We start from the raw sequence: 23,787 nt of genomic DNA on the forward strand, positions 1-23,787 counted from the left end.
CAGTTCCTGCAAAGGACCACAGACCCACAATTTTCCAGCCACCTGCAGCTTCTGGGTGCAGAGACACAGAGGGCGACAACTTCCCTGCCACTGTTAACTGCTCTTGGCAGGGGACTATCGTGTGCTCTGCAATATTGTCTTCATTCAAAGACTTCTTCCAAAGGTATAGAGAAATGTTCCCACCAAGCTTTGCAGGGATCACCCTCTCCAGAGAGGAACCCAGTCTCACTATTCATGAAAACCTGGCTTCCCCACACAGGCCCAGCACAGCACTTCAGGACTGACTTTTCTCCTGGGATGAGAGGGGAATTCAGTCTCCAGCTTCATGCTGTCTGGCATTCTCAGGCAATTGGGCCAGTGGAATCCAGCCCTGGAAGTCCCACCCTGTCCTAGGGGAATAAAATCTTGGCCTTTCCCCACGCAGTGACCTTGTCTATACTATTCTTATGTCTAAGATTTCACACCATTGCCACCAGCAGTTCAGTGCCTGGGGTACTATCATGGAGGCCTCCATTTAGATTAAGGTGCCAGTGGCCCCTGTGTTGTAGAGACCTGCTTTGAGCAAGATTAGACCACACAGTGCTTAAAATGACAGCAGCTGCCTGGAGTCCTGTCTACACTAGTGCTTTGCCACCACTGGTGAGTGGACCATTGGGAGCAATGCTGTGAAATCTTTGACAAAAAGAAACAGCATGTCTATATCAGTCTCCTCTATAGCCGTACTTGATGTAAGATGCCAAGGCATGCCTAGGGCAAAAGAGAGCAGTTAGACAGCGTGGGCCAAACTCTGCCCTCTGTAGCATAGAATCATAGAGGGGTAGGACTGGAAGAGACCTCAATAGGTCATCTAGACCAGGCCCCTGCACTCAAGGCAGGACCACGTAATAATGTAATAGCATTATGTTCAGGAGAGTTGTAACATGGGACAGAAAATAAACCTGCATTTACTACTGTTTGTAGCGTTGTTGTAGTCATGTTGGTCCTGGGTGATGAGAGAGACAAGGTGGGTGAGATAATATCTTTTATTGGACCAACCTGGCTCTCTTCCCACAGGGCCGGCTTTAGCAAGTGCGGGGCCCGATTCCTGGGACTTGTACTCACCGGGCAGTGCTCCCAGTCTTCGGCGGCACTTCAGATGCCGGCCAGGGGAGCAGGGCCGCAGGGCTTGCTGCGCTCCGCCCGGTGCTCTGGCCTGGGGAGCGGGGCTTGCCATGCTCCGGCCGGAGCTCCAGCTAGGAGAGCGGGCCCGCAGGGCTTGCAGTGCTCCGGCCTGCCGCGCTCTGGCTGGAGCTCCAGCCAGGAGAGTGGGGCCACCAAAGACCCCAGAGTGGACCTTGGGTTAGTAAAAAAAAAAAAAAAAAAAATTAAAAAGGGGCCTAAGGCGCGGGGCCCTCTTAGGCGCGGGGCCCAATTCTGGGGAATCGGGCGAATCGGCCCTTTCCCGCAGAGCTCTGAAGAGCTCAAAAATTTGTCTCTTTCACCAACAGAAGTTGGTCTAATAAAAGACATTACCTCATCCACCTGGGCTTTATATTTTTAGTTCTTTCTACTAGACCAGTCTCTGCTCTCAATTATTCTTGATTTGCAAGGGTGTCATTCCAATGACATCACTTAGTGAAAGCAAGAGCAAAATCAGAGCCACTGAATTCAGAGTATGTCCGAACCAATGGGTTATAAATAGGTTATAGCACAGAGTGCAAATAGTGTACATCTAAGCAGAAGCTGTGCGAGGTGGATTGAACAGAGCTGGGCCCCACACATCCCAGACTGGGCACAGCAGGGACTAGTGCTGAAGGAGGAGTTGCCCCTTGTCTTCAATACTGAAGTTTTCAGATAAATGGGCAGGTTTGAGGCCCTGCTCTATTGGCTCATCAGAACCCTGTTTATCCTCAATCCAGCACTGACCTTGGGAGGTCCCTCCATCAAAAGGATGATTTCTCACCCTTCCCACTGCCAGCATCGAGTATGATTCCTTTGGCAGCCACAGGGTTTCTTACAGGGTGGCTCATGCTGCTGACACACAGTGGGAGGAGTGCAGAAGACATCCCCCCCCTCCCCCCACGGTGAGAAGTAGAGAGCTGGCACAGATGCTGAGCAGTTCCTGAGACTGCAGGGTTACCTTCTGTGCCACAAACCTGGAGCCGGTTTCACAAAACCCGGCCAGCTTCCTGAGAAAACAAGAAAGGGAGATTTACGCTAACCCCTGGGAAGCCATTTATTTTCATTGTATTTTAATTTTAATAGATTGTCTGCCCCGCCCAGGATTATCTCATGGGAAAGAAAACCCTGGCTCAGTGACTTGTGGTGAAACTTGTTTCTGAGCCAAATTTCCTGCACCTGATGCATCTCCGTATGAGAAGAAACCCATGTATTTCAGAGCACAACACAGCCCTGGGGCAGTGGTGGGGGAAAGGAGGAGAGGGCCCATATCTCACCCTGCCCTTCCAGAACTAGTTAGGCCTGTTTGAACACGGAGCAGAGCAGGCCTCCGAAAGGAAAGAGCATCATGTCACCCTGGGAACTGACATCACATGATGTGGCAGCAGAAGGAACCTGTCTAAGGGAGAGGCTGAATCATCTCCCCCTTTCTTGTGCAATAGGTCTTCACTAGTACAATACCATATTTATATCATGGGAACTCTTGTCTGGCCTCTAGTGCACATGAGTCAGCAGGTTTCAGAAGTTCCCAGGTACAGGATGGGGCAGCTCTTTGCTTCTTGTTATGAGATCAGAGCCATGCTACAGACTGTATCTTAAATAAGATATTGCTAACAGCATTCTAGCGCAGTTTGTCTGACCAGGGTTTTCATTCTTGTAACTATGTTATAAAACTATACTAGTCACTCTATAACACATAGCCCCATAGTCTATAGCATAGGCTTTGTCTACACTAGCACTTATATCAGTCAGAATGTGGAAAAAACCCACACCCCGACCAATGAGTTTCACTGACAAAAGTGCCGGTGTGGACAGCGCTATGTTGGCGGGAGACACTTTCCCACAGTCATAGCTACTGCTGCTTGTTGGGGGGAGAGGGGGGGGGGTTAATTATGCCGGTGGGAGAGCTCTCTCCTGTCGGCACAGAGCGGCTATACAGGAGAATTTACAGTGGTGCAGCTGCAGCGGTACAGCTGTGCCGCTGTAAGGTCTGTAGTGTAGACATAGCCATGGTGTTTTAACAGAGTTATATCATTGTAAAGAGGGGCCGGGGAATAACTAGCCATGTCAGGGAAACCACTCCATGAACCCTGTGGGTAACAGCTGCATTTAAGCAAGGTTGTAATGATTAATACAGTTTTGACCCCAGTTGTCTCAGCTGCATTACAAATTCCGCTGTGTTACTGGTCCCATCACAACTTTGTAGTTCCCTGCTAGTAGTGCCAGGGCTAACCCACTGGGGCCCTAAGCAGGAATATTTTTGCCCTTCCCCCAACACATACTAATAATTAATAGAGGGCCCCCAAGCAATTGCTTAGTCTGCTTATGCCTAGCACTGGCTCTGCCAGATAGGGTTCAAACACAATTGTCTTACATAGGATTAGGTCCTGTTTACACTGTAACAAGGTGTACAGTTCTGTTGGAGGGGACCCCAAGGCCTTGCCACACCAGGCTGTAGGAGGCGGCTGCGCTGAGACAGACAGTGCTTAGTAATTTGGGTGGTAATTCCCAGCCATGGTTCAGAGGCAGCTCCCAGAGGCCCTGCCAGCTGGGAGCTAATTAGGCACAGCTAAGCCTATTAGGGTGTGTTACTTTGAAAGGAGAGAGACAAAAGGGCCCTCTCTACACTAGGGAAAATTTCCCACCATTGAGAAAGCAGAGTTCAGCTCCACCAGAGCTAGCTCTAGTGTACACGAGCTGGTGGCTGCTGCCAGGGACTTAAACACCTGCCCTGAGCAGGGTTACAGGATTTGGTACCATCTGCAGTTGGCGCCTCTAATGCTCCCAACATTGCTCATACCACCAGAGTTGATGAGATGTTAGCACTGGAGGGGGAAAAAATCTTGAAAAATATGCTGAGTATAGGTAGGACCACATGGACTGTACGGAGCAGAATCCACTGTGGGGAAACAGGAGCTACACGATATAGTTTGTACCCTTTTTCTTGAGTTTTCTTCTTATAAGAAAGAGATTACGCAGGAGGTCACACTAGAGAATCATGCTAATCCCTTCTGGCCTTAAGCTGCATTAAAACTGCATGGAAAGAATGCAGCTGGAGGACTATGCCCAGCTAGTATCAATCTGGGGTCAGGCTAGAACTCCTGCAATAAAACCCAACCTGGAGAGGGTGATTTGTATTCAAACCTGAGCAACAGTAACTTCTCTCATCATTCCACCCATAGTCCAAGGGTGTTGTAACTGCATCCAAGTTGTTAGAATGATCTAGAGACACAGATAAACTCTGGGGAAGCTGCACTACAGGAGCTTTAACTGTGCTAGAACCAAAGGGCTGGTGGGTTGTAACTGAGTGTCACTATGAATAGGGCCCTACCAAATTCACAGTCCATTCTGGTCAATTTCACAGTCATAGGATTTTTAAAATTGTAAATGTCATGATTTCAACTATTTAAATCTGAATTTCATGGTGGTGTAATTGTAGGGGTCCTGACCCAAAAAGGAGTTGTGGGCGGTTACAAGGTCATTATAGGGGAGTTGCAGTACTGCTACTCTTACTTCTGCACTGCCGCTGGCAGCAGCGCTATCTTCAGAGCTGGGTAGCTGGAGAGTGGCGGCTGCTGGCTGGGAGCTCACCTCTGAAGGCAGAGTTGCCGTCAGTAGCAGCACAGAAGTAAGGGTGGCAATCAGTAGCGTAGCTAAGGGGGGAGCGGGGCAGCGGCTGCTTCCCCACTGAGCACAAGTGGCACCTTGTCAATTTCTTGGCGCCTTTGTACTCACCCCGGGGGAGCGATTAAAAAATAAAAGGCGCCACCTGCTGCGGCGCTTTTATTTTACTCACCCAGCGGCGCTCCGGGTCTTCGGCAGCACTTTGGCGGCGGGACCTTCACTTGCTCCGCGGGTCTTTGGTGGCATTTCGGCGGCGGGTCCTTCAGTGCCGCCGAAGACACCCGGAGCGCCGCCGGGTGAGTAAAAGCACCGCAGTGGGTGGCGCCTTTTTTTTTTATCACTCCCCCTGTTCCCTCCACCTGGCTATGCCACTGGTGGCAATAACATACCGTTCCATCCTTACTTCTGCACTGCTACCTGCCAAGCTGGGCCCTCAGTCAGCAGCTGCCGCTCTCTGCCTGTCCAGCTCTGAAGGCAGCAGCGCAGAAGTAAGTGTGGCAAGGTATGGTATTGCCACTCACTTCTGCGCTCCTACTGACAGGGCCCTGCATTCAGAGCTGGGTACCCAGCCAACAGCTGTTGCTCTCTGGCCACCCAGCTCTGAAGGCAGCGCAGAAATAAGGGTGTCAATATCTCAATACCCCAAAATAGCCTTGTGGGACCTCCCCCCCGCAACTCCCTTTTTGGTCAGGACCCCCAATTTGAGAAATGCTGGTCTCCCCTGTGAAATCTGTATAGTATAAGGTAAAAGCACACAAAAGATCAGATTTCATGGTCCATGACTCATTTTTCATGGCTGTGAATTTGGTAGGGCCTTAAGTATGAAGCATAGACAGGGTCCGTGTGGGTAAGGCTTCAAGGCACAGAGAATGAGCTTGCTCCCTGTAGTTAAGGGGCAGATGGCACTGGTCTCCTGCAAAGTATTGACACAACACTGCATGCAATAAAAAACAACCTTCCCCCTGTTAGTTCAGGATCGCTCGTTGTTGACATTTCCTTGAGTTTTAGCAAACTTGCTGTGCACGTGACAGATGAGGTGCTTTGTAATGAATCACTCCATGAGCTCATTCACACTTCACTGTTACTTCCAGTCACATCCCTCCATGATCTCTGCATGTCTTAATCATTATTGGAAGATGGGGCAGTCTTGTGGGAAATAGCAAAGCCAAGCGCTGACCCCATGGAGCCCATAGGTTGCTGCACTGTGTGTTGTGCAGAGTGCGTTTAAAACCCCCTCACACATTCTAACTCAAGCAGGTCCAACAAGTGGCAGATTGCAGTCAGTGAATGAGCCTGCCTCCCATGTTTGGAAGAAAGGCGCTCAGATTATGACCTTTCAGCAGGAACCCTCTTCCTCTCTCAGATTCAGCTTTTCAGCAGCCTCCATCTTCCAGTTTGTTTCTTCCCCGCTTACTCCCCAACCCTTCTGCTGGATTCTGTCCCTCCCCCACCCTGAGAGTGGTTGTGAGGCCCCAAGATTTTGATTGGAATGGTTAAAATGACTGTGGTTTTATAAACTAAGATCCTGGGGACAGGGACTACATCTTCCTTTGTGCCTTGGCCAGCGCAGACCACTCAGCCAGCATTTAAATACTGTCTGAGCTACCAGGAATGAGGCCAGCTTGATGCCAGAGCAACACACTGTTACCATGAGAGGATCTAAGCATGAGATGGGCATCTCACCCGGTGTTGAGAGGGCTACAAAGGCAGCATTCTTAAGGAGCTGCTGCTGAGTCATGGCTGATGAGACTAGCTTGCTTCTTGTGTGTCACTACCAGCCCTTCTTACCCAGAGGAGTGGTCACCAGGACTGGCCTTTGAGGGAAGAAACTCAGGTGACTGGCAGCTCTTGGGAGTTTCCCCACCCAAAACTAGTCTACTATCAGTTGAGTTGAAGTTAAAGAAGTGAATTGGACTGGGACTGAGGAAGGGATAAGTAGCAATGCCAACAAAAATTGGGCTGGGGGACAGAGGGCAGAAAAAGGGTACGAGAGGGTGCTCCACTCACTCCTAGTCTGGCACCTCCTCCTGGCCACGCTGGGAATTAGCTCATCAGGTCAACATCCATTCCCATGGTCACATGCCATCCTCCACCTCTCTCTCTGGATCTGCAGCTCCTCTCTCACTACACAAGCTGCTGCAGCCTCTTTGCGACTCAGCCCTGCAGTCAGGTCACCCTATGTGTTTTCCCATTTCAGGGTATATCAAAGTCTTTCCTTCTGCTGTCCTAGGCAGTCTTCCCATTCATTGCCTCAGGTGCCACTCCTTCCGCGGCTGGTAGGAGAACCCAGCCCTGCCCTCTACTCCAGGTTCCAGTCCAGGGACCCTCAACTCAGCAGTTCTGGGCTTCACTTTGTCAGCCCTCACTGCTCCTTTCCTGGGATGCTTCCTGTTACTCTTGGTTTCTGTGAGAATACCAGCACCAAACCCTCCTCTCTCTTCCCAAGAAGTGACTACCCTTTCCCACCAGTAGTCGCTGTCTAGTGCCAGCTTCCTGGCTTTTTAGGCCCCACCTATTCCTGCCCAGCTGAACCTGCTTGCAATCAATTCCCTGCTCCCTGGCTTTTCTTCCTCCAGGTGCAGCCTATGGAGTTAATAGGCCTACATGGCCACCTTAACCCCCTTTCTGTGTGGTGTGGACACCCCCTCGCAAGGGCATATAGCTCCATTCTGAGGGCGGCTATCCAGTAGAACAATCCCATTACCCGCAGAAGGCCTCAGGCTTCTTGCCACCAGTGAAATTATGAACACAGACTTCAGTCACTCTCAAATAAGACCATTTTATTTGAACAAACATTAGACATGGTGAACAGTGGATGAAAGCCGCTCTGAGTACAGTTCTTTCCTGGGACAAAGCAACCCCATTGTCCGTTCAGAGCTACTGAAGGGGAATGCCTGCTCTCTCCACAGCACTCACTCTGCACTGGGGAACCAGGGAAGTTCAGCACTCCCAATGAGCTCCTGCAGGAGCTTTCACCCCTCCTCAGGCTCAGTGGGTGTTCTCCTTATCAGCCCTGTCTCAGGGTTTGTTCTTACATTATGGAAATGCACAAAGACCCAACCTGCAAACAGAATTAGTTATACAGAAGGGCTGTCCTACATAGCTAGGAAAGAAATGCAGTGATATATCTATGACTGAAAGTGATATTCGACTGACAGTGCCCTGCCCATGGTTGCAAAATAACCCAGGACACCTCTCTTCAGTTCTAATTACTGATCTGCATTCTCCAGTTTGGCTCTGCATGACTGGATCCAGCTGAACTCAGTGACATTTCAGAAGGGCCACACCCAGTTTGCACAAAAGGGAACAATTGCAGCCATGGTCAGCTTTAATACAGGGATGCAGCCAGTGGAGACTACAAGTCTCCACATGCAATGCTCCATCTTGATCCAAGTGACCTGGCTGCACTGCATGCTTGGGCCTCTACTCTTAGTGGACTGCACCTCTGTGTTAAAGATGAAGGTGGCTGTCATCTGAGTGGCATTTGGACTATGGGTCACATTCTGGCCACCCGTGTGAAATGCTATGGTTTTTATAGTCAGAGTAGGCAAGGGGTGTGTGTAAAAACAACCCCCAAATATATCCCCTGGCCTGACATTATTTCAGAGTGTCCAAAGGGATGATTGACTGCCAGGTGCAGAGCACCCCCTGACTCTCCAAAGCATTGCATGACAGGCCTGTGATGTTCTCTACCCTGTAAACTACCCTGAAATGTCTCTGTGGAAATTTTTTTTAGAAATGGAGATAAGCTCAGTAATAAGAAGGGTGAGTAATCGCACTGGGAAACTGACCCTGCTCTCAGGGTCATAGGGAACAGACTCACAGACAAAGCGGGCTGCTTCGCTGGGCGGGCCTGGAGCAGACAGAGTGCGTGTCTTCCTATGGCAGGATCTTTAAGGGTTTCCTTTGCTTCTGACCTCAGTGGATCAAGCTGGAACTCCTGAGAACAGAAAGGAGAGCCCTGGGCCCTCAATTCTCAGTCTGCAGCCTCACGGTTTGAACAATACAAGGGAAACTCGATTCTCTCCTGTTCTGCCGTACAGCACCTAAACTGATAGTTTTATTTGAACAAGAGGAACTGTCCATCCTGTCCCCCCACTACTTTCTGCTGAATTTTGAAACTGAGGGACAAAAACATTTTAAAAAGCGCGCTCACTTGAGTTTTCATCGTGAGCCAAATCCTACAAGTGTGATAGTGGAATAACTTTTCTTTCTTCCCCTTCCTTTCCCTTTCCCCTCTTTCCTCCCTTCCCTTTACCCTTTCCTTCCTTCCTCTCCTTCTCATCCCTTCTCGGCTTCACTCCGCATCTCTCTCTTCCTTCCATTACATGCTTTTCCTTCTCTCCCTCAACACCACTGCACTTCCCTGTTGCATTATAAATCCCTCACTATCCCAGCGTTGCCTTTGTGCCTGATGTCCAGAGGTGCTGAGGCCCAGCAGTTCCACTCCTCACCACCTCTGAACATCAGGCACAAAGGTGTCTCAAGGTGGGCACCCAAAAGGAGTGATCACTTCTGAGCATGTGGCTGTAGCACAGTAACCCTCTGTACCATGGAGCCCTCTTTAGGGAATGTTTTGCTTCAAGGATGACGGCAGCTTGTAGTGTGATTTCCCTCAGACAGCCACTGGTCTCTTTCCAGGGTATGCCTCATGGGTAAGCCCTTTCCCACATGGTAAGGTATCTTTACAAACCCAAGAGCACTGCTCTATCACATCTTGATGACATTGTTCCCCCCTTCCCTCCTTTAGTGATCAGAACTAGAGGGGAAGCATCTAAGTCCTACTTTTTTAAACTGACCAGCCCCTATCAGACAACATGGTAGTCTCCCTTAAACACCCCCTCCCTCTTCTCAACCAAGACTTTAGAACGGCCAAACTAGAGCCAGCTCTCCAGAATCCATCTTAAGGTTTACACCAGAGTTAGATTATGCTAGGATAGGATTTTGGAAGTTTTAGTTGGGTTTCAGAAATGAAACTGGTCATACCGGGCATAGTGAACCTGCTTGTTCTTTAGGACCAAGTCTGGGTGTATTAAAGGCTCCCATTGATCTGGGACACCACAGGCACGTCTACCAGATGCTTAAAGCTAGAGGACCATTTGGTAACCTGGTGCAATTGAAGTCCATTTCATGTCTCCCAGACCTGTGACCATAACCCAGCAAGTGCCAGGACTCCAAGCCTCAACAGCTCACAGCATCCTCCTCGCTGAAGCCATAGGTGCAGTCACATGGCTCTCCAAGAAGGTGTGGGATCAGCACTGGCATGAGGTGATTTTCCAAACCAGCTTCAGACAAAGCAGAAGAACTTCTTCCAACGGCACTTGGAGAGGGTTTTGATCCCTTTGGCTGTCATCTTCTTTTCCTGCCGGGCTTTGTGCTCCACTGCACTGACAATGGCTGTGTCAAAGACTTCTTTCAGGTTCTTTTGGGTCAGTGCTGAGCACTCCATGTAGGTCTGTGCCCGGATTTTCTCCGCCAGGCCTTCAGCCTGAAGCTTGGGCACAGGCCTCCCATGGTAGCGGTCCAGGTTGATGAGGACATTGACATCATCCCGCAGGTCAGCCTGCGTCCCCACCAGGAGCACTGGCGCCTGGGGGTTGTGAGTCCGTATCTCAGGGATCCATTTCTCAGTAATGTTTTGGAAGGAGCTGGGGTTCACCACACTGAAGCAGACAAGGAAGACATCAGTGTCAGGGTAACAAAGTGATCGGAGGCAATCAAAGTCCTCCTGTAGGAGAAAAATGAGAGAGAAGATCATTGGACTGAACTCCAACAGTGTGATACTGGAGTGACTCCTTCACACGATGAATATGCTAACAGCATCTCAGAGTCAGGGCACCATGTCCTCTTCATGCCACTTCCAAGTCCCTGAAACTCAGCCCTCCAGAATGACAAGAGTCCTTGTCACATTCTGTTTCATTAGTGTCATTACTGTATGTGTCCTTCTTTCCCAGCTGTATACTGCCCTCCCCACAAACCCTGCTAATAGCACCTGTTCCACAGACTAGTTAGAACCAAAACTTCTGGTTCTCTTTTGACTGGTCTCACCTGTCCAGCTGTGTCCCAGAGCTGGATCCGAACCGGGGCTCCATCCACCAGAACCTGCACTGCAACACACAGAGAGAGAGGATGAGTACACAGACTTGCTGCCTTTGAGGCAGATAGACAGATGCACACACACACACACACGTTCCTCTCTCCAACTCTGTTTTGTGTCCCTGGGGAGCTCTTTGAATTAATGCCCTGACTCAGTGTTAAAGTGACTCTCAGTTTTATTGCATGTGTCCACCCTGTCTGGCTATCTACCCAGCCCTCACTAAAACACCCAAAGCCCTGTCCTAGCAAGCATTTTGGGAAACCTGCACCGGCTTTCCTGGGGACAGTCTCTTTGGTTGCTTCGACACCTTGAGGGAATCTTTCCAGGGCATTACTACACAAAGACCTTTGCTTGGGCTGGCCTTTTAGTCAAACAGTGCCCTAGCAATAATTTGACAATCTTCTCCCACATCCCCAAAAGCTCAGTTAGGGATACATAGCATCTTGCACTTCAGGGACTAACTCCTAGTTTTTTGCACTCTGTGACTACTTGGGGTATGTCTATAGTGCAATTAGACACCCATGGATGGCCGGTGCCAGCTGACTCGGAGCTTGGGCTGTGGGCCTGTTTAATTGTGGTGTAGACTTTTGTGCTCGGGCTTCAATCCGAGCTCTCGGACTCTCCCACCCCACAGAGTCCTAAAGACTGGGCTCCAGCCCAAGCCTGAAGGTCTAGACTGCAATTAAACAGCCCTGCAGCCTGAATCCCGTGAGCCCGAGTTGGCTAGTGTAGACATATCCTCAGATCACCCTCCCTGGGACTGGCCAGGACACCACCTCCTCATCCAGGGCAGCGATTTGGCATTTCAAGAAAAACCTTCTCAGAGATGCTCTCTTAGTATTGTCCCAGCTGTGGAAAGCCAAGAACATAAAAAACTATTTTAAAGCAAAGGTACTTAAAGGAAAAGGAATGTGATTTAGTTCCTCTGGCAGGCTCTTTCAGGGCCTATCTGCACTCTGAGGCCTTGCCACTACTAGCAAACTCCAATGGGCTCAGGTGTTTTTACCACTGTGTTGCCTACACTACAGTTGCCACCATTTCTACCACCAGTGGTGAATTATATATGCAATTTTTGCACCCACATTATTCCATAATTGCAGGAAGCCTTAACATGGGTGTCATCAGCTCCAGCTGTCTCAGAGTCAGGCCCTGTTTCCCGCCCATGGAAATTCAGAGCGAAGTTGTTAGACCTCTGAGCATTTCAGACTCCACAGAGAATGGCTGGAGGAAAGGGTAGGGGCTGGGAATTGCATTAAAGTCTTGACAGAATGTGAAAATAGCACGGGTCTGCTGAAGGGAGGGAGACATCCTGTGCTAAGGTGACAATGGTGAGCACTTTACACCAACTAGAAGTATTTCTGATGTGTCATTGGCTCTGGTGGGATGGGGAGGGGAAGGGGTTTTGTTATTTTAAAGAAGCAAACTGAATCTTGTCTTATTCTTCAAGTTATTAGCTGGTGAGTGAAGTGGCAGAAACAATTGACCTCAGTGTCAGTGGGGTCATAAAAGCCCTTGGGGAGAAGAATGATTCTGCTTACTGACAGGAAACTGAAGGAGAGAGAGAGGATGAACTGAAATTAAGACACCCGCACACAAAGAAGGAGGGAGGGAGGCACACAGAGTGCACTGCCTCTCCTGCCAGCATATGTGAAAGCCGTTGCTTCCTTGTGGCTGGAAAACAGTTGAGCAGTGTTGTTACCATATCTTAGCCCCAGGGGAGGAAGAGTAACCTGTTCCAGATCAAAAGAATTGCTGGGAATCTGAGCCTCGGTCTATGCTTAAAATTTAGATCAACCTAGCTACATAGGTGCCGACTCCATGGGTGCTCCGGGACTGGATCCAAATTAGATCCAGTTTGGATCCAAATCCAGTTCCAAACCCACACTTGCCCAAAGCCCGGGGGGATCTGGGTTTCCCTTTCAGGCCCATTATAAAGATGGGCCTAAACTGTGCAGTTTGGATCCAGAGAGGAACTTCCTTAAAGTTCAGGGGTGTTCTGAGGATGGATTCTGGTTCAAGCCAATCTGTACTCATAAATGGGAAGGGCGGGAATTCCTCCACCACCAGTGACTGCTCAGTGTGGGACTGACTGTGGGCTGAGGACAGCCATGTCCAAATTGCAGAGGCCAGCAAGATCCCTTGAGCTAGTGCTGCCTCCTCCTTTCTGGATCATTCCCTAGTGATGGGCCCCTTCAGAAGATGCTGATACAGAAAAACAATAACACATAATCATTATGAATGATGGTAATCCCCTGTCCTTCTCCACAACACTGAACATGGTAGTGTTGTGGGAGCAGAATGAGAACAGACAATTACCCGGGTGGTATTTCCTCAGAGACCCAAGGGAATGATGGCTCCTCAGACCCTTTTCTAAAATTCCCCTGCACCCTGGAATAGCAGAATGTTGTTTGACTCTTTCCAGTAGCTCTCTGGGGAAAGCTAATAGGGCTCAGTGCAGACCAGCAGTTCTCCCATACCTCTTCACAATGATGACTGAACTAGAGGGGCATCCGAACAAAAAAACGCACCCCTCAGCCTCGGAGGTATGTGAAACCCAGATCTGGATCCCAACTGAGCCCATCTTTAGTTTTGAGCTGACCTGCAAAGGAATCACAATTGGTCTGGTGCCCTTTTGTGTTTCTTTACAATGGATAAAGGAGACCTCAAATGTTTTTTAAAGGTTTTGTTTCTGCTTGTTTTCTACGTTAGAAGTTAGAGTTTTTGAAGCTCAGACATTGAGAGGGGAATGGATTTTTAGTCATACTCCTTAAACTCTTCATTTTTTGTTAATAACTATTCACTGCCAACGCCAATGAGCATTTTGGACAGAGGACATCATACTTAAGAAGTCAACGTCCCTTCCCCCATCAGTTAAGGGTCTGGAGAGCTTACAGTACACATTTCTGGTATTTCTAAAGGTAAAAACAAGCAGAATTCTTCTTTTTTTTTTTAAAACCCTTTCAGCCCATATTTAGCCATTATAAAGTAGCAAAAAAGGCACAAGCCCAATTTAAAAAAAGAAATCTTTTGCAGATTACCGTTAAACATGTCTGAGCCCTGTCTCCACTAAGGCTTGCACCACTGATGAAAAAGCAAGCAATATAGACAAGGGGGTAAGATTTTCCGAAGTGCCTAAGGGTATGTCTACATGACGGAGACTAAACTGGCATAGCCCCATAGTGTAGACACATCCTACAATTGAAGAGGGTTTTACACTGGTGTAGCAACACCACCTCCCTAAACAATGGCAGCTTTATCCAAGGAAGCATTCTTCCGTCTACAGTGGGGGTTGGGTTGGCATAGCTACATCGGTCGGGGGTGTGGATTTTACACACCCTCACCAATGTAGCTATGTTGACCTACCTTTGAATGCACACCAGGCCGAAGTGACTTAGGAGCCCCAATATCAAAAGTGAACCATTTACTCAGGAGCCTAAGCCTTATTCAGAGTCACTGGGAGTTAGGCTCCTTAATGCCATAGTCCCTTTTGAAAATGGGATTTAGGCACTTTTGAAAATGTTACCCAAGACCTATTAGAAAAGGAAGGAAACTTTCTTAGCCCCGTAACACAGACAGGCTGGGCTTGTAGCTGGAGAGCTGAATGTGTGGAAGCTACAGCATTAGGAAAGTGACAGCTCAAAGTCCAGGAGAAGACAAGAGTTAGTGGGGTGTTAACATATCACCAGAATGTTATTTACTCTCCTGTCGCTCCAGGAGCCATGAAGGGATCAGCAGCGCTATCTCCAGACAGCAAACACCCATATCTTTTAATATGCAAAGCAAACCTTTAGCAGACAGTGTTTACTTATGTGCTCTTAATTATGTTAATTATGCTGTTTTTTCATTGGGGGATAAACCCCAGGTTCCAGTCTCCTTTCCCCAGAGCCAGGGCAAGAAATCAGAGGAGATTGATTTCCACACAGCTGTCTCTTGCCCTGTATCTCTGCCCTAACCGGCTACACAACCAGAGCAATAAAATTCAAAGCTTTCCACAAAGATGGATGTCTCCCTCTCCCTGTATCTGTCATCACAACAGGGACAGAACCAGGCCATGAATTTTCGAGCGTTTCCACAGAGCTGTCTTTCCCCCAGTATTTTAATCTTAAACAGATACATAACCAGGGCAATAAAACCCTTAGGAACCCATACGGTCACCTCTCTCCCTGCATCCCAATCCTAACCAGTGACACATGCACAGCAAGAACACCAGTGAAGGTATATCTACACCAGTGGTGTACACAGTGGGGATACACAGGGGTCTTCCAGGGGTACAACAGCTCATCTAGATCTTTGCCTAGTTTTACAGCAGGCTACATAAAAAGCACTAGCGAAGTCAGTGCAATCTAAAATTTCATACAGACAATGACTTGTTTATACTGCTCTATAATGTATACACTGAAATGTAAGTACAATATTTATAGTCCAGTTGATTTATACTTATATGGTAAAATGAGAAATTGAGCAATTTTTCAGTAAGTGCGCTGTGACACTTTTGTATTTTTATGTCTGATTTTGTAAGCAAGTAGTTTTTAAGTGAGGTGAAACTTGGGGTACACCAGACAAATCAGACTCCTGAAAGGGGTACAGTAGTCTGGAAAGGTTGAGAGCCACTGATCTACACAGCAAGTCTCAAAAGTCAGGTCTGCAGACTCAGATTTGCAGGTTTCATGCTGCTGTGCTAAAACCAGTTGTGTAGACATTTGGGCTGGAAAGATTCTGAATCCCACCCCCACTCTGTAGGCTTCAGAGCCCGTGTTGCAACATCTACACAGCTGGGGCAGCTGATTTTAACACAGCTGTGTAGTCGTACCCTGAGAGTGCCACACAGCTGTCCCTTTCCCTGGATCTCTATCCTGATCAGGGTTACAATCTTTGGGGCAGAGTCTTGAAGCCCTCAGATACTACAGTGATGGGAGGCAGTATAAAACCTTTCCATAGAAAGTTCAAGGATGAAATCCTGACCCTATTGAAGTCAATGGGAGTTTTGCCACTGACTTCAGAGAGTTCAGGATTTCACCCAGAGTTTAGCACAGTTATGGGTAATACGTAATACGTTCATCAATAATAACCCCCCTGAGAGTTCCATACAGCTCTACCCCCCACCCCTTTTTCCTGAGGAGAGATGCAAGCAAGGCAATGAACCCCTAGCTAAGTCTCTTTGCAATGTTTCAGGCCTGAAGGAACAGACTCAAGCAGAAAAAAAATTCTTTTTCTACAGTTTTGCACAGGCTCTAGCCAAGAACGAGAGTTGCCTCCCTCATTGTGCGTGAGAGGCAAAACCAGTTTCCCTTTATAGCCTCCTGTGCAAAGCTTACGCTCAAGCCTTGTCTACACATGGGAAGCTTTAAAAAAAAAGTCCAATCGGTTCAGCTCCTGCAGTGGTTAACTGTGGGAACTGATGGCTGCTGCTGAGGTTTTAAGCACTATGTTGACTCCATTGGCTTCCAACAGGGATAGATGACATGGTGCTTAAAATGTTGATTGTAGCTGGTAGCCCCTCTATACTAGGACTCCCACCATTGCTACCACTGGAGTGGTGGAACTGCACGCTTTGGAAAGATGTGTCTGAAAAACCCTAGTGTTGACAAGGACATTGTGACAGTAGAAAAAAAGGAAGAAAGTCAACCCCAGAAGGCAATAGCACGCTGCTGTCAGGCAGGATTCCCCAATAGGCAGTTAACTTCCATTCCCCCTTACCTGAGAAGGTGTCCAGGGCAGTGGGCTGGTACTCATCAGGGTATCCATTTGTTGTGTAGCTAATGATCAGGCTGGTCTTGCCCACAGCCCCGTCACCTACCAGGACACATTTGATGCCCAGCTGTGGGCCACTGCCCCTCGGGGTGCTGTTTCTTCGCAGGGCGGGTGAATAATCCAGCAGCTCCTGGGGAGGCATGTCTTGAACAGGAAAAAGGGGAGCAGCTCTGCTCCCCCTTCTAAAAAAGTTTGGTGAATGGGGATGGGGGAAGCTGCAAAACTGTTTAAAACAAAAACAAAACCAGCAAAAAATAAAAAAGCCTCCGGCGGCAGCCCCAGGAAAGTGTCAGTGGGTAAAGCAAGGCAGGAAATGAGTGTGGCTCAGCCACTATAGCCCACACACAGTGGCAGCTCCTTTGCCTCTGGAACTACATCCCTTGGAGTGTCTTGGAGCTGGCAAGGCAGCAGCTGCAGTGAGCTCTGTGCACTGGTCCGTGGGTCCCACCTTCTCTCGGTCTTGCTAAGCTACTATTGCTTAACTTAGTTCTACACCTGTAGTGGTTTAAAAAAAGCCTGGTTTGCATAGTCCAACCTCCTGTCCTTGTAACCTGACTCTGCTTCATGGGCGTCAGCAAACTCAATCCACCAGCCTCCTCGCTTGCCCTCGACATTTTCTCTTTTGCTTACAGTTTCAGTGACTTTAGTGTTGGTGAAAGGTGGTGGCCCGACAGCCCTGCAGGGTGAAGTCCTCTACGCTCAGAACAGGTACAGCAAAAGCAGTGGCAATGCAAGTTTTCCACATTGCCTTCCCAAGGTGCCTTTACCCTGTTCTGAAGGAGAACGAGAGGGGATTTCAGTCTCCAGTCCAAGAATCTTTCCTTCTGTTCAAGTAAGGATGCCTATTAGTACAAAATGCAGTGGGGCTTTGTGATGTGGACACCTGTTCTTTAGGAAATGAATGGAGACCAACAAACGCATATTAAGGCTGGCCTACACGCACAGTGCTGCAGAGGCGCAGCTGCACCACTAGCGCTTCAGTGAAGACGCTCCTAGGCCGATGAGAGAGCTTCTCCCGTTGGTGTAGTTAATCCACCTCCCTGAGAGGCGGTAGCTACGTCAATGGGAGAAACTCCCCCATCGCCATTGTGCTGTCTACACGGGGTTAAATCGGTATAAGTGCGTCATCCCCCTGAGTGACGTAGTTCTATCGATGTAAGTTTATAGTGTAGACCTGTCCTCACAAAGGCCACTGAAGAGCCATCAGATGGCACTGACTTTCAGTCACTACCAATCTGACCTGGATTCCAGCCAGCCAGATGGGATTCCCCCCATCCTCCAGGTGAAAGGCTCTGTCGTGCATTATCAATTCCCTAATGATGATGATTATTATTGGTGCTTATTATTTAGTATGTGCATTACTGCAGCTCCTAGGAGCCCCAGTCATGGACCAGGATCCCATTGAGCTAAGTACTGCACAAACACAGAACAAAAAGAAGGTCCCTGCTCGCTCATCCCTCAAAACTATTTTTTCTTCAAAAGAAACAGTGATAACGTACTTCTAAGCCCAATGCCAGTGGCTCCTGCAGGGAGAGTCTGTGATTGTTGAAAAAGATTTCCATAGAGGTACAGGAACTGCAACCTTGGACAATACTGCATGGCAACATAGAAAACAAATGAAAGACAGAGAGCATACCACATGTCTTATTGGGTAACTTTGTGTGCGTAGGTTTCAGAGTAGCAGCCGTGTTAGTCTGTATCCTCAAAAATAACAGGAGTACTTGTGGCACCTTAGAGACTAACAAATTTATTAGAGCATAAGCTTTCGTGGGCTACAACCCACGTGTTAGTCTCTAAGGTGCCACAAGTACTCCTGTTATTTTTGTGTGCGTAGAACCAACTGAGCCCAGCTTGTCTAACACAGGTGAAACTGTTGCTACATTCTTGCAAAAGCAGTGAAACATTTTCATAGCTCTATGGACATGCATGGGGCTTTCCAATCTGGTCTCCCATTTTTGCATTTTTTATTTCTTTCTAGTGATGCTCACAATGTGCTAAGCACTTTATAAATAGAGAAGAAGACACAATCCCTGCTCTGAAGAGCTCCCAATCTAAAAAAAGACAACTAAACAAACAGAGAGAGGGGAGGAGACTCAGTGGCAAAAGTGCTGGTATCTTAACAGCACAAGCCCTCCCCTGTTATACCACCAGTGGAGAAGAACAAGTGATAGGAATGGTGGGAAATTTTGAGGGGAAAAGGCCAATGCAGACAAAGATTGCACCATCAACCTTGGATATGGGGTTAAGTCCTGATGTGGAAGTTGAACCGACAGCCTGGTAGACTAGAAGTCCAAGTGCTACCAGCTAAGACCTGGCCTACATCTACAACTTAAATCAACCAAGTGACATCATTCTCGTCTACGAAAAATGTCACCCTGGGCCTATGCAATGTAGTGAGGTTGACCTAACTCCCACCGTATACGCAGCTAGGTGAACAGAAGAATTCTTCTGTCAACTTAACTACCACTGCTTGAAGGGATGGATTTACTACAGCGATGGAAAAATCCATAGGCATTTCCAGGTTTAGAAAGTACCCAAAAGCCTTTGCTCCCAGGAACAACATTGGGCAGTATGGCAATCTCTAACCTCACATTTTTCTTAAAATCTCCCACCATTGCATTCTCACCAGCACAGCTCTGTTCATTGCAATGGTAGCTAGTATAGTTAAGTTGCTGCCAGTGTTTTAACCACTGTGTTGTCTAGACCTGCTCTGAGTCAGGTTAGATGATATGGTGATTAAAATGGCAGTGGTTGGTCTACATTATAGTCCCTGTATTTGTTCTGCTGATGGGAGATTTTAAGAGAAGGTTCGTCCAAACACAGGCTATGGGTCAGCTACTTCAGGAGCCCCAGAATGCAATGGTACAGTCAATACTCTAAGGTGTGTTGCATGTGGCTCCTCCTAATGCTGCTTTGAGAAACGGTACTGCTATGTACATGCACCAAGCCATAGCAAGGAGAGACAATGCAACAAATTGTTTCATGTGCTCAAAGTCCCTGCAGTGGTTTCTTAGCACACATTTGAAATATGAGATAACACTATGGGAGCTGTTCAGCTCTGAAAGATTTGGCACTGCTTCCCAGAAAGAGGAAGAAGTTGAATGCAAATCAGAGGGAGTGTGAATTTCTCAGGATTAGCAAAAGTGACAACAGCAGCAGAAGGAGGAGATGAAAAGGACCTGGCAGACTTTGTTTCCCATTTGTTGTTTACCCATGAGTGGGTCTCCTATAGGAAGATGAATTGTCTCACTGGGAGTATAGAAAATCCCCTCTCCTAAAATCTTATATTTCTGTGTGTGTCAGCACTTCCCTTCTTTGTAGACAGATTTCTGACAACAGTTGACTGAGGACACACTCACCTCCATGGGGTGAGATGCCCTGATTCTCCTGTTTAAATTATTTTTAAACTACCTTTACCAAGCAATTAATTTGTGTGAAAGAAACAGGGCAGCTGCCACAGGTTTCTTCCTCATGTCTTATCTGGCTCCGAGAATATAGGTACAGCTCTGCGATGCAGAGAGGATTCATACAATAGCACTAACCTGCCCTCAATTAAGAGTTTGTTTTGGTAATGAAAGTACATCCCAGTTCACAAGAGATACTGGATTGATAGCCATGGAGATTTATGTGCTCTTTCAACACAACAGGTATGCCATGGCAAATAATCTCTTTGGGGGTGGGGCTGGGGGGAGTAACTTGGTCACAAGGGCTATTCTTGGCCTCTCTCCTCAGAATGCTTATTAGTACCAACTGCAATGTTGTTGTTTTTTTGTGATGCGGAGACCTGTCCATTAGGAACTGAACTGAGATGACCAAACACATTTCAGATAGACTACATATAGTAACAGCATCAGTCATTACTAGCTTGGGCTGGACTACTAACTGCAGTTTCAGATTAACACAAAATTGTTGCATTAAAGTAAGTACAGGTTTACAATGACATTTCGACTTACACATTTGAGTAGTGAATAGTTCTGAAGGGTGCCAAGCAAAATGATACATAGAGGCATATAATCCTATTATTAACAAAAACATATTATTAATTAGGGAGAAAAACACTGGTTTTAGCCTCAGATTCTAATTATTGTAGCCAGCTTTACAGGTGGAGCTGTCCATCTAAGGACAAAGTCTAAGTCTAAGGACAAAGGGGCATCTTTACGATATTTGGAATCTGTTATGCCAAGGTCCTATATGTGTTGAGCCCTTAGGGTATGTCTATATGGCAGCTGGACGCGAGCTTCCCAGCCCGGTAGACAAACGCACTAGCTCTGCTCCAGCTAGCAGGCTAAGAATAGCAGTGTACCCACTCAAGGAGTCAGGTGGGCTTGTACTCATGCAGCTAGCCTATGCGGCCACCCACGGTGCAACAGTCACACGGCAATTTTTAACACTGTCTCGAGCAGAGCTAATTAGGGTTGCCAACTGTCTGATTGCACAAACCCAAACGCCCTTGCCCCACCCCCTTCCCCAAGGCTACGCCCCTGCCCTTTCTCCGAGGCCCTGCCCCCACTCACTCCATCCGCCCTCCCTCCCTTGCTTGCTCTCCCCCACCCTCACTCACTTTCACCGGGCTGGGGGTACAGGCTCTAGGCTGGGGGGTGAGGCCAAGGGGTCCAGAGTGTGGGAAGGGGCTCTGGGCTGTGCCTGGGGTAGGGGATTGGGGTACAGGAGGAGGTGTGGGTTCTGGGCTGGAGCCGAGGGGTTCGGAGTGCAGCAGGGGGCTCCGGGCTGGGGCATGGGGTTGGAGTGTGGGAGGGGGTGCAGGTTCTGGGAGGGAGTTTGGGTGCAGGAGGGGACTCAGGGACGGGGCAGGGTCTTGGTGTGTAGGAGGTGGTGAGGGGTGCAAGCTCCGGCCGGGCGGTGCTTACCTTGGGCGGCTCCCAGAAGCGACCAGCATGTCCGGCTACTAGGCTCAGGGGCGTCCAGGCAGCTCTGCGCCCTACCCCTGCCTACAGGCGCCACCCCCGCAGCTCCCATTGGCCACGGTTCCTGGCCAATGGGAGCTGCGCAGTCGGCACTTGGGGCAGGGGCAGCGCGCAGAGACCCCTTGGCCGCCCCTGCGCGTAGAAGCCAGAGGGACGTGCTGGTCACTTCTGGGAGCTGCGTGGAGCCAGGGCAGGAAGGGAGTTTGCCTTAGCCCTGCTGCGCCACTGGACTTTTAGTGGCCTATTAAAATCTTCCAGACTGTTTTCAGTAGCCTCCGGGAGATTGAGACCAATTCCGGGAGACTCCCGGCCAATCTGGGAGGGTTGGCAACCCTAGCTAATGCATGTCTATCTATCCAGGCTGGCAGACATGTTCCCAGTCCCAGCTGCAATGACATGTAGACATACCTACAAATACTCCTGTTCACTCTCACATTTTAGCTTTTTGTACATTGATTGAACTATTCAAACTGCACTATTAAGAGCCCACGTATAGCTATGAAGGTGGAGCCTAGATTTAAAAATACCTGGGTTTCTTCCTTCTGGAGTGAGAGAGAAATTCATAAAAACCACTGGCAGCAAGCGTTATCAGCTACTGAGTAAACTTTACGTTCACTTTTGTCTAGTCACATTCAATTAGACTAGTTGCAACTGCAAGTACACATGATAGGGTTACCATTCGTCCGGATTCCCCCGGACATGTCCGGCTTTTTGAGCTAAAAATAGCGTCCGGGGGGAATTTGTAAATGTCCGGACTTCCTCCCACCCCACGCAGAGCGTGCGCGGCTAACAGGGCAGCCGGCCGGATGGTGCCACTTACATGGGGCTCCGACAGCCAGAGAGAGCCCCTCCTCCGCTTCCCCTGCAGCAGAGATCACTCCCTCCCTCCCTCCCTCCCTGCATTCGCAGATCACCTCCGGCAGTCTGGAGCTCCTCCCACGCTCTCCAGCGTGCCGGGACGAGCGGCAGGGTAAGGAGGCCAGGGGGTCGGAGAAGGGGCAGGGAGGTTCTGGAGGGGGCAGTCAAGAGACGGGGGGGGGGGTCGGGAATTCGGGGGGGCTTTCTGGGGGGGTGGATAAGGTTTTGGGCAGTCAGGGTACAGGTAGGGGGTAGGGTCCTGGGGGGCAGTTAGGGTGGGGGGGTCTTAGGAGGGGGCAGTTAGGGAACAAGGAGCAGGGAGGCTTAGGTAGGGGGTGGGGTTCTGGAGGGCAGTTAGGAGCAGGGGTCCCAGGAGGGGGCAGTCAGGGGACAAGGAGCAGGGGGGGGGGGTTGGGAGTTCTGGGGGCGGGGCTGTCAGGGGGCAGGGGTGGGGAGAGGGATCGGAGCAGTCAGGGGACAGGGAGCAGAGGGGTTTAGATTGGTCGGGAGTTCTGGGAGGGTTGTCAGGGGGTAGGGAGTGGTTGGATGGGGCGTGGGAGTCCCAGGGGTCTGTCTGGGGGTGGGGGGGTGGATAAGGGTTGGGGCAGTCAGGGTACAGGTAGGGGGTAGGGTCCTAGGAGGCCAGTTAGGATGGGGGGAGGGTCTCAGGAGGGGGCAGTCAGGGGACAAGAGGCAGGGAGGCTTAGGTAGGGGATGGAGTCCTGGGGGGCAGTTAGGGGCAGGGGTCCCAGGAGGGGGCAGTCAGGGGACAAGGAGCGGGGGGAGGGTTGGGGGTTCTGAGGGGGGCGGGAAGTGGGAGGGAGTGGAAGGGGCAGGGGCGGGGCTAGGGCAGGACGGGGGCGGGGCTAGGGTGGGGCTCCTCCCGTCCTCTTTTTTGCTTGCTGAAATATGGTAACCCTAACACACGGGTGCACTGTGGTCACATATCTGCAACTCTCTGAGGAAGTACAAAGTTGCAACTACAGGTGATAGATACTGGTACAGGGAAAACGAGAAACATAAAGATGATGAAAGCAAAGAGGAAGCTATAAGACGCCAGGGCAGAACAGCTGGCGATGCAGGCTAGGAGAGATGCAGAGGTGGTGAGACAGATCTGTCAGGGTAAATGAGACCTGGTGAAACTGAGACCTGCTAGAGGAGCTGAGACACACACACATCTTCCTCACCAGTCACCTTCATAATAATTATTTTAACGAGAGAGACAGCTAATGCTGATTCATCATGCATCATGTCAGGCACCTCATTGCACATCCCCCTGGACTCTGAAAAGATGTCTTACCATTTCCATAGACAAAAAGGTGAAGAGGAGATCCTGGGTTTGATCCTCCATTGCCATGTGTCTTGTATAGTCAT

General features: G+C 49.2%; 1 protein-coding gene across 1 annotated transcript; it reads right to left on the reverse strand.

The window, feature by feature from the left end:
- Nucleotides 1-10,069: 10,069 nt before the first annotated feature.
- Nucleotides 10,070-16,772, reverse strand: RHOV (ras homolog family member V). Its single transcript, XM_065402998.1, has 3 exons — nt 16,577-16,772; nt 10,831-10,889; nt 10,070-10,510 (listed from the first exon to the last, which is right to left on the reverse strand). Exons 1-3 carry the CDS (start codon nt 16,770-16,772, stop codon nt 10,070-10,072), a joined length of 696 nt encoding a protein of 231 aa, XP_065259070.1.
- Nucleotides 16,773-23,787: the final 7,015 nt, after the last annotated feature.

Source organism: Emys orbicularis, chromosome 4, assembly GCF_028017835.1.
Source record: "Emys orbicularis isolate rEmyOrb1 chromosome 4, rEmyOrb1.hap1, whole genome shotgun sequence".
NCBI lineage: Eukaryota > Metazoa > Chordata > Testudines > Emydidae > Emys > Emys orbicularis.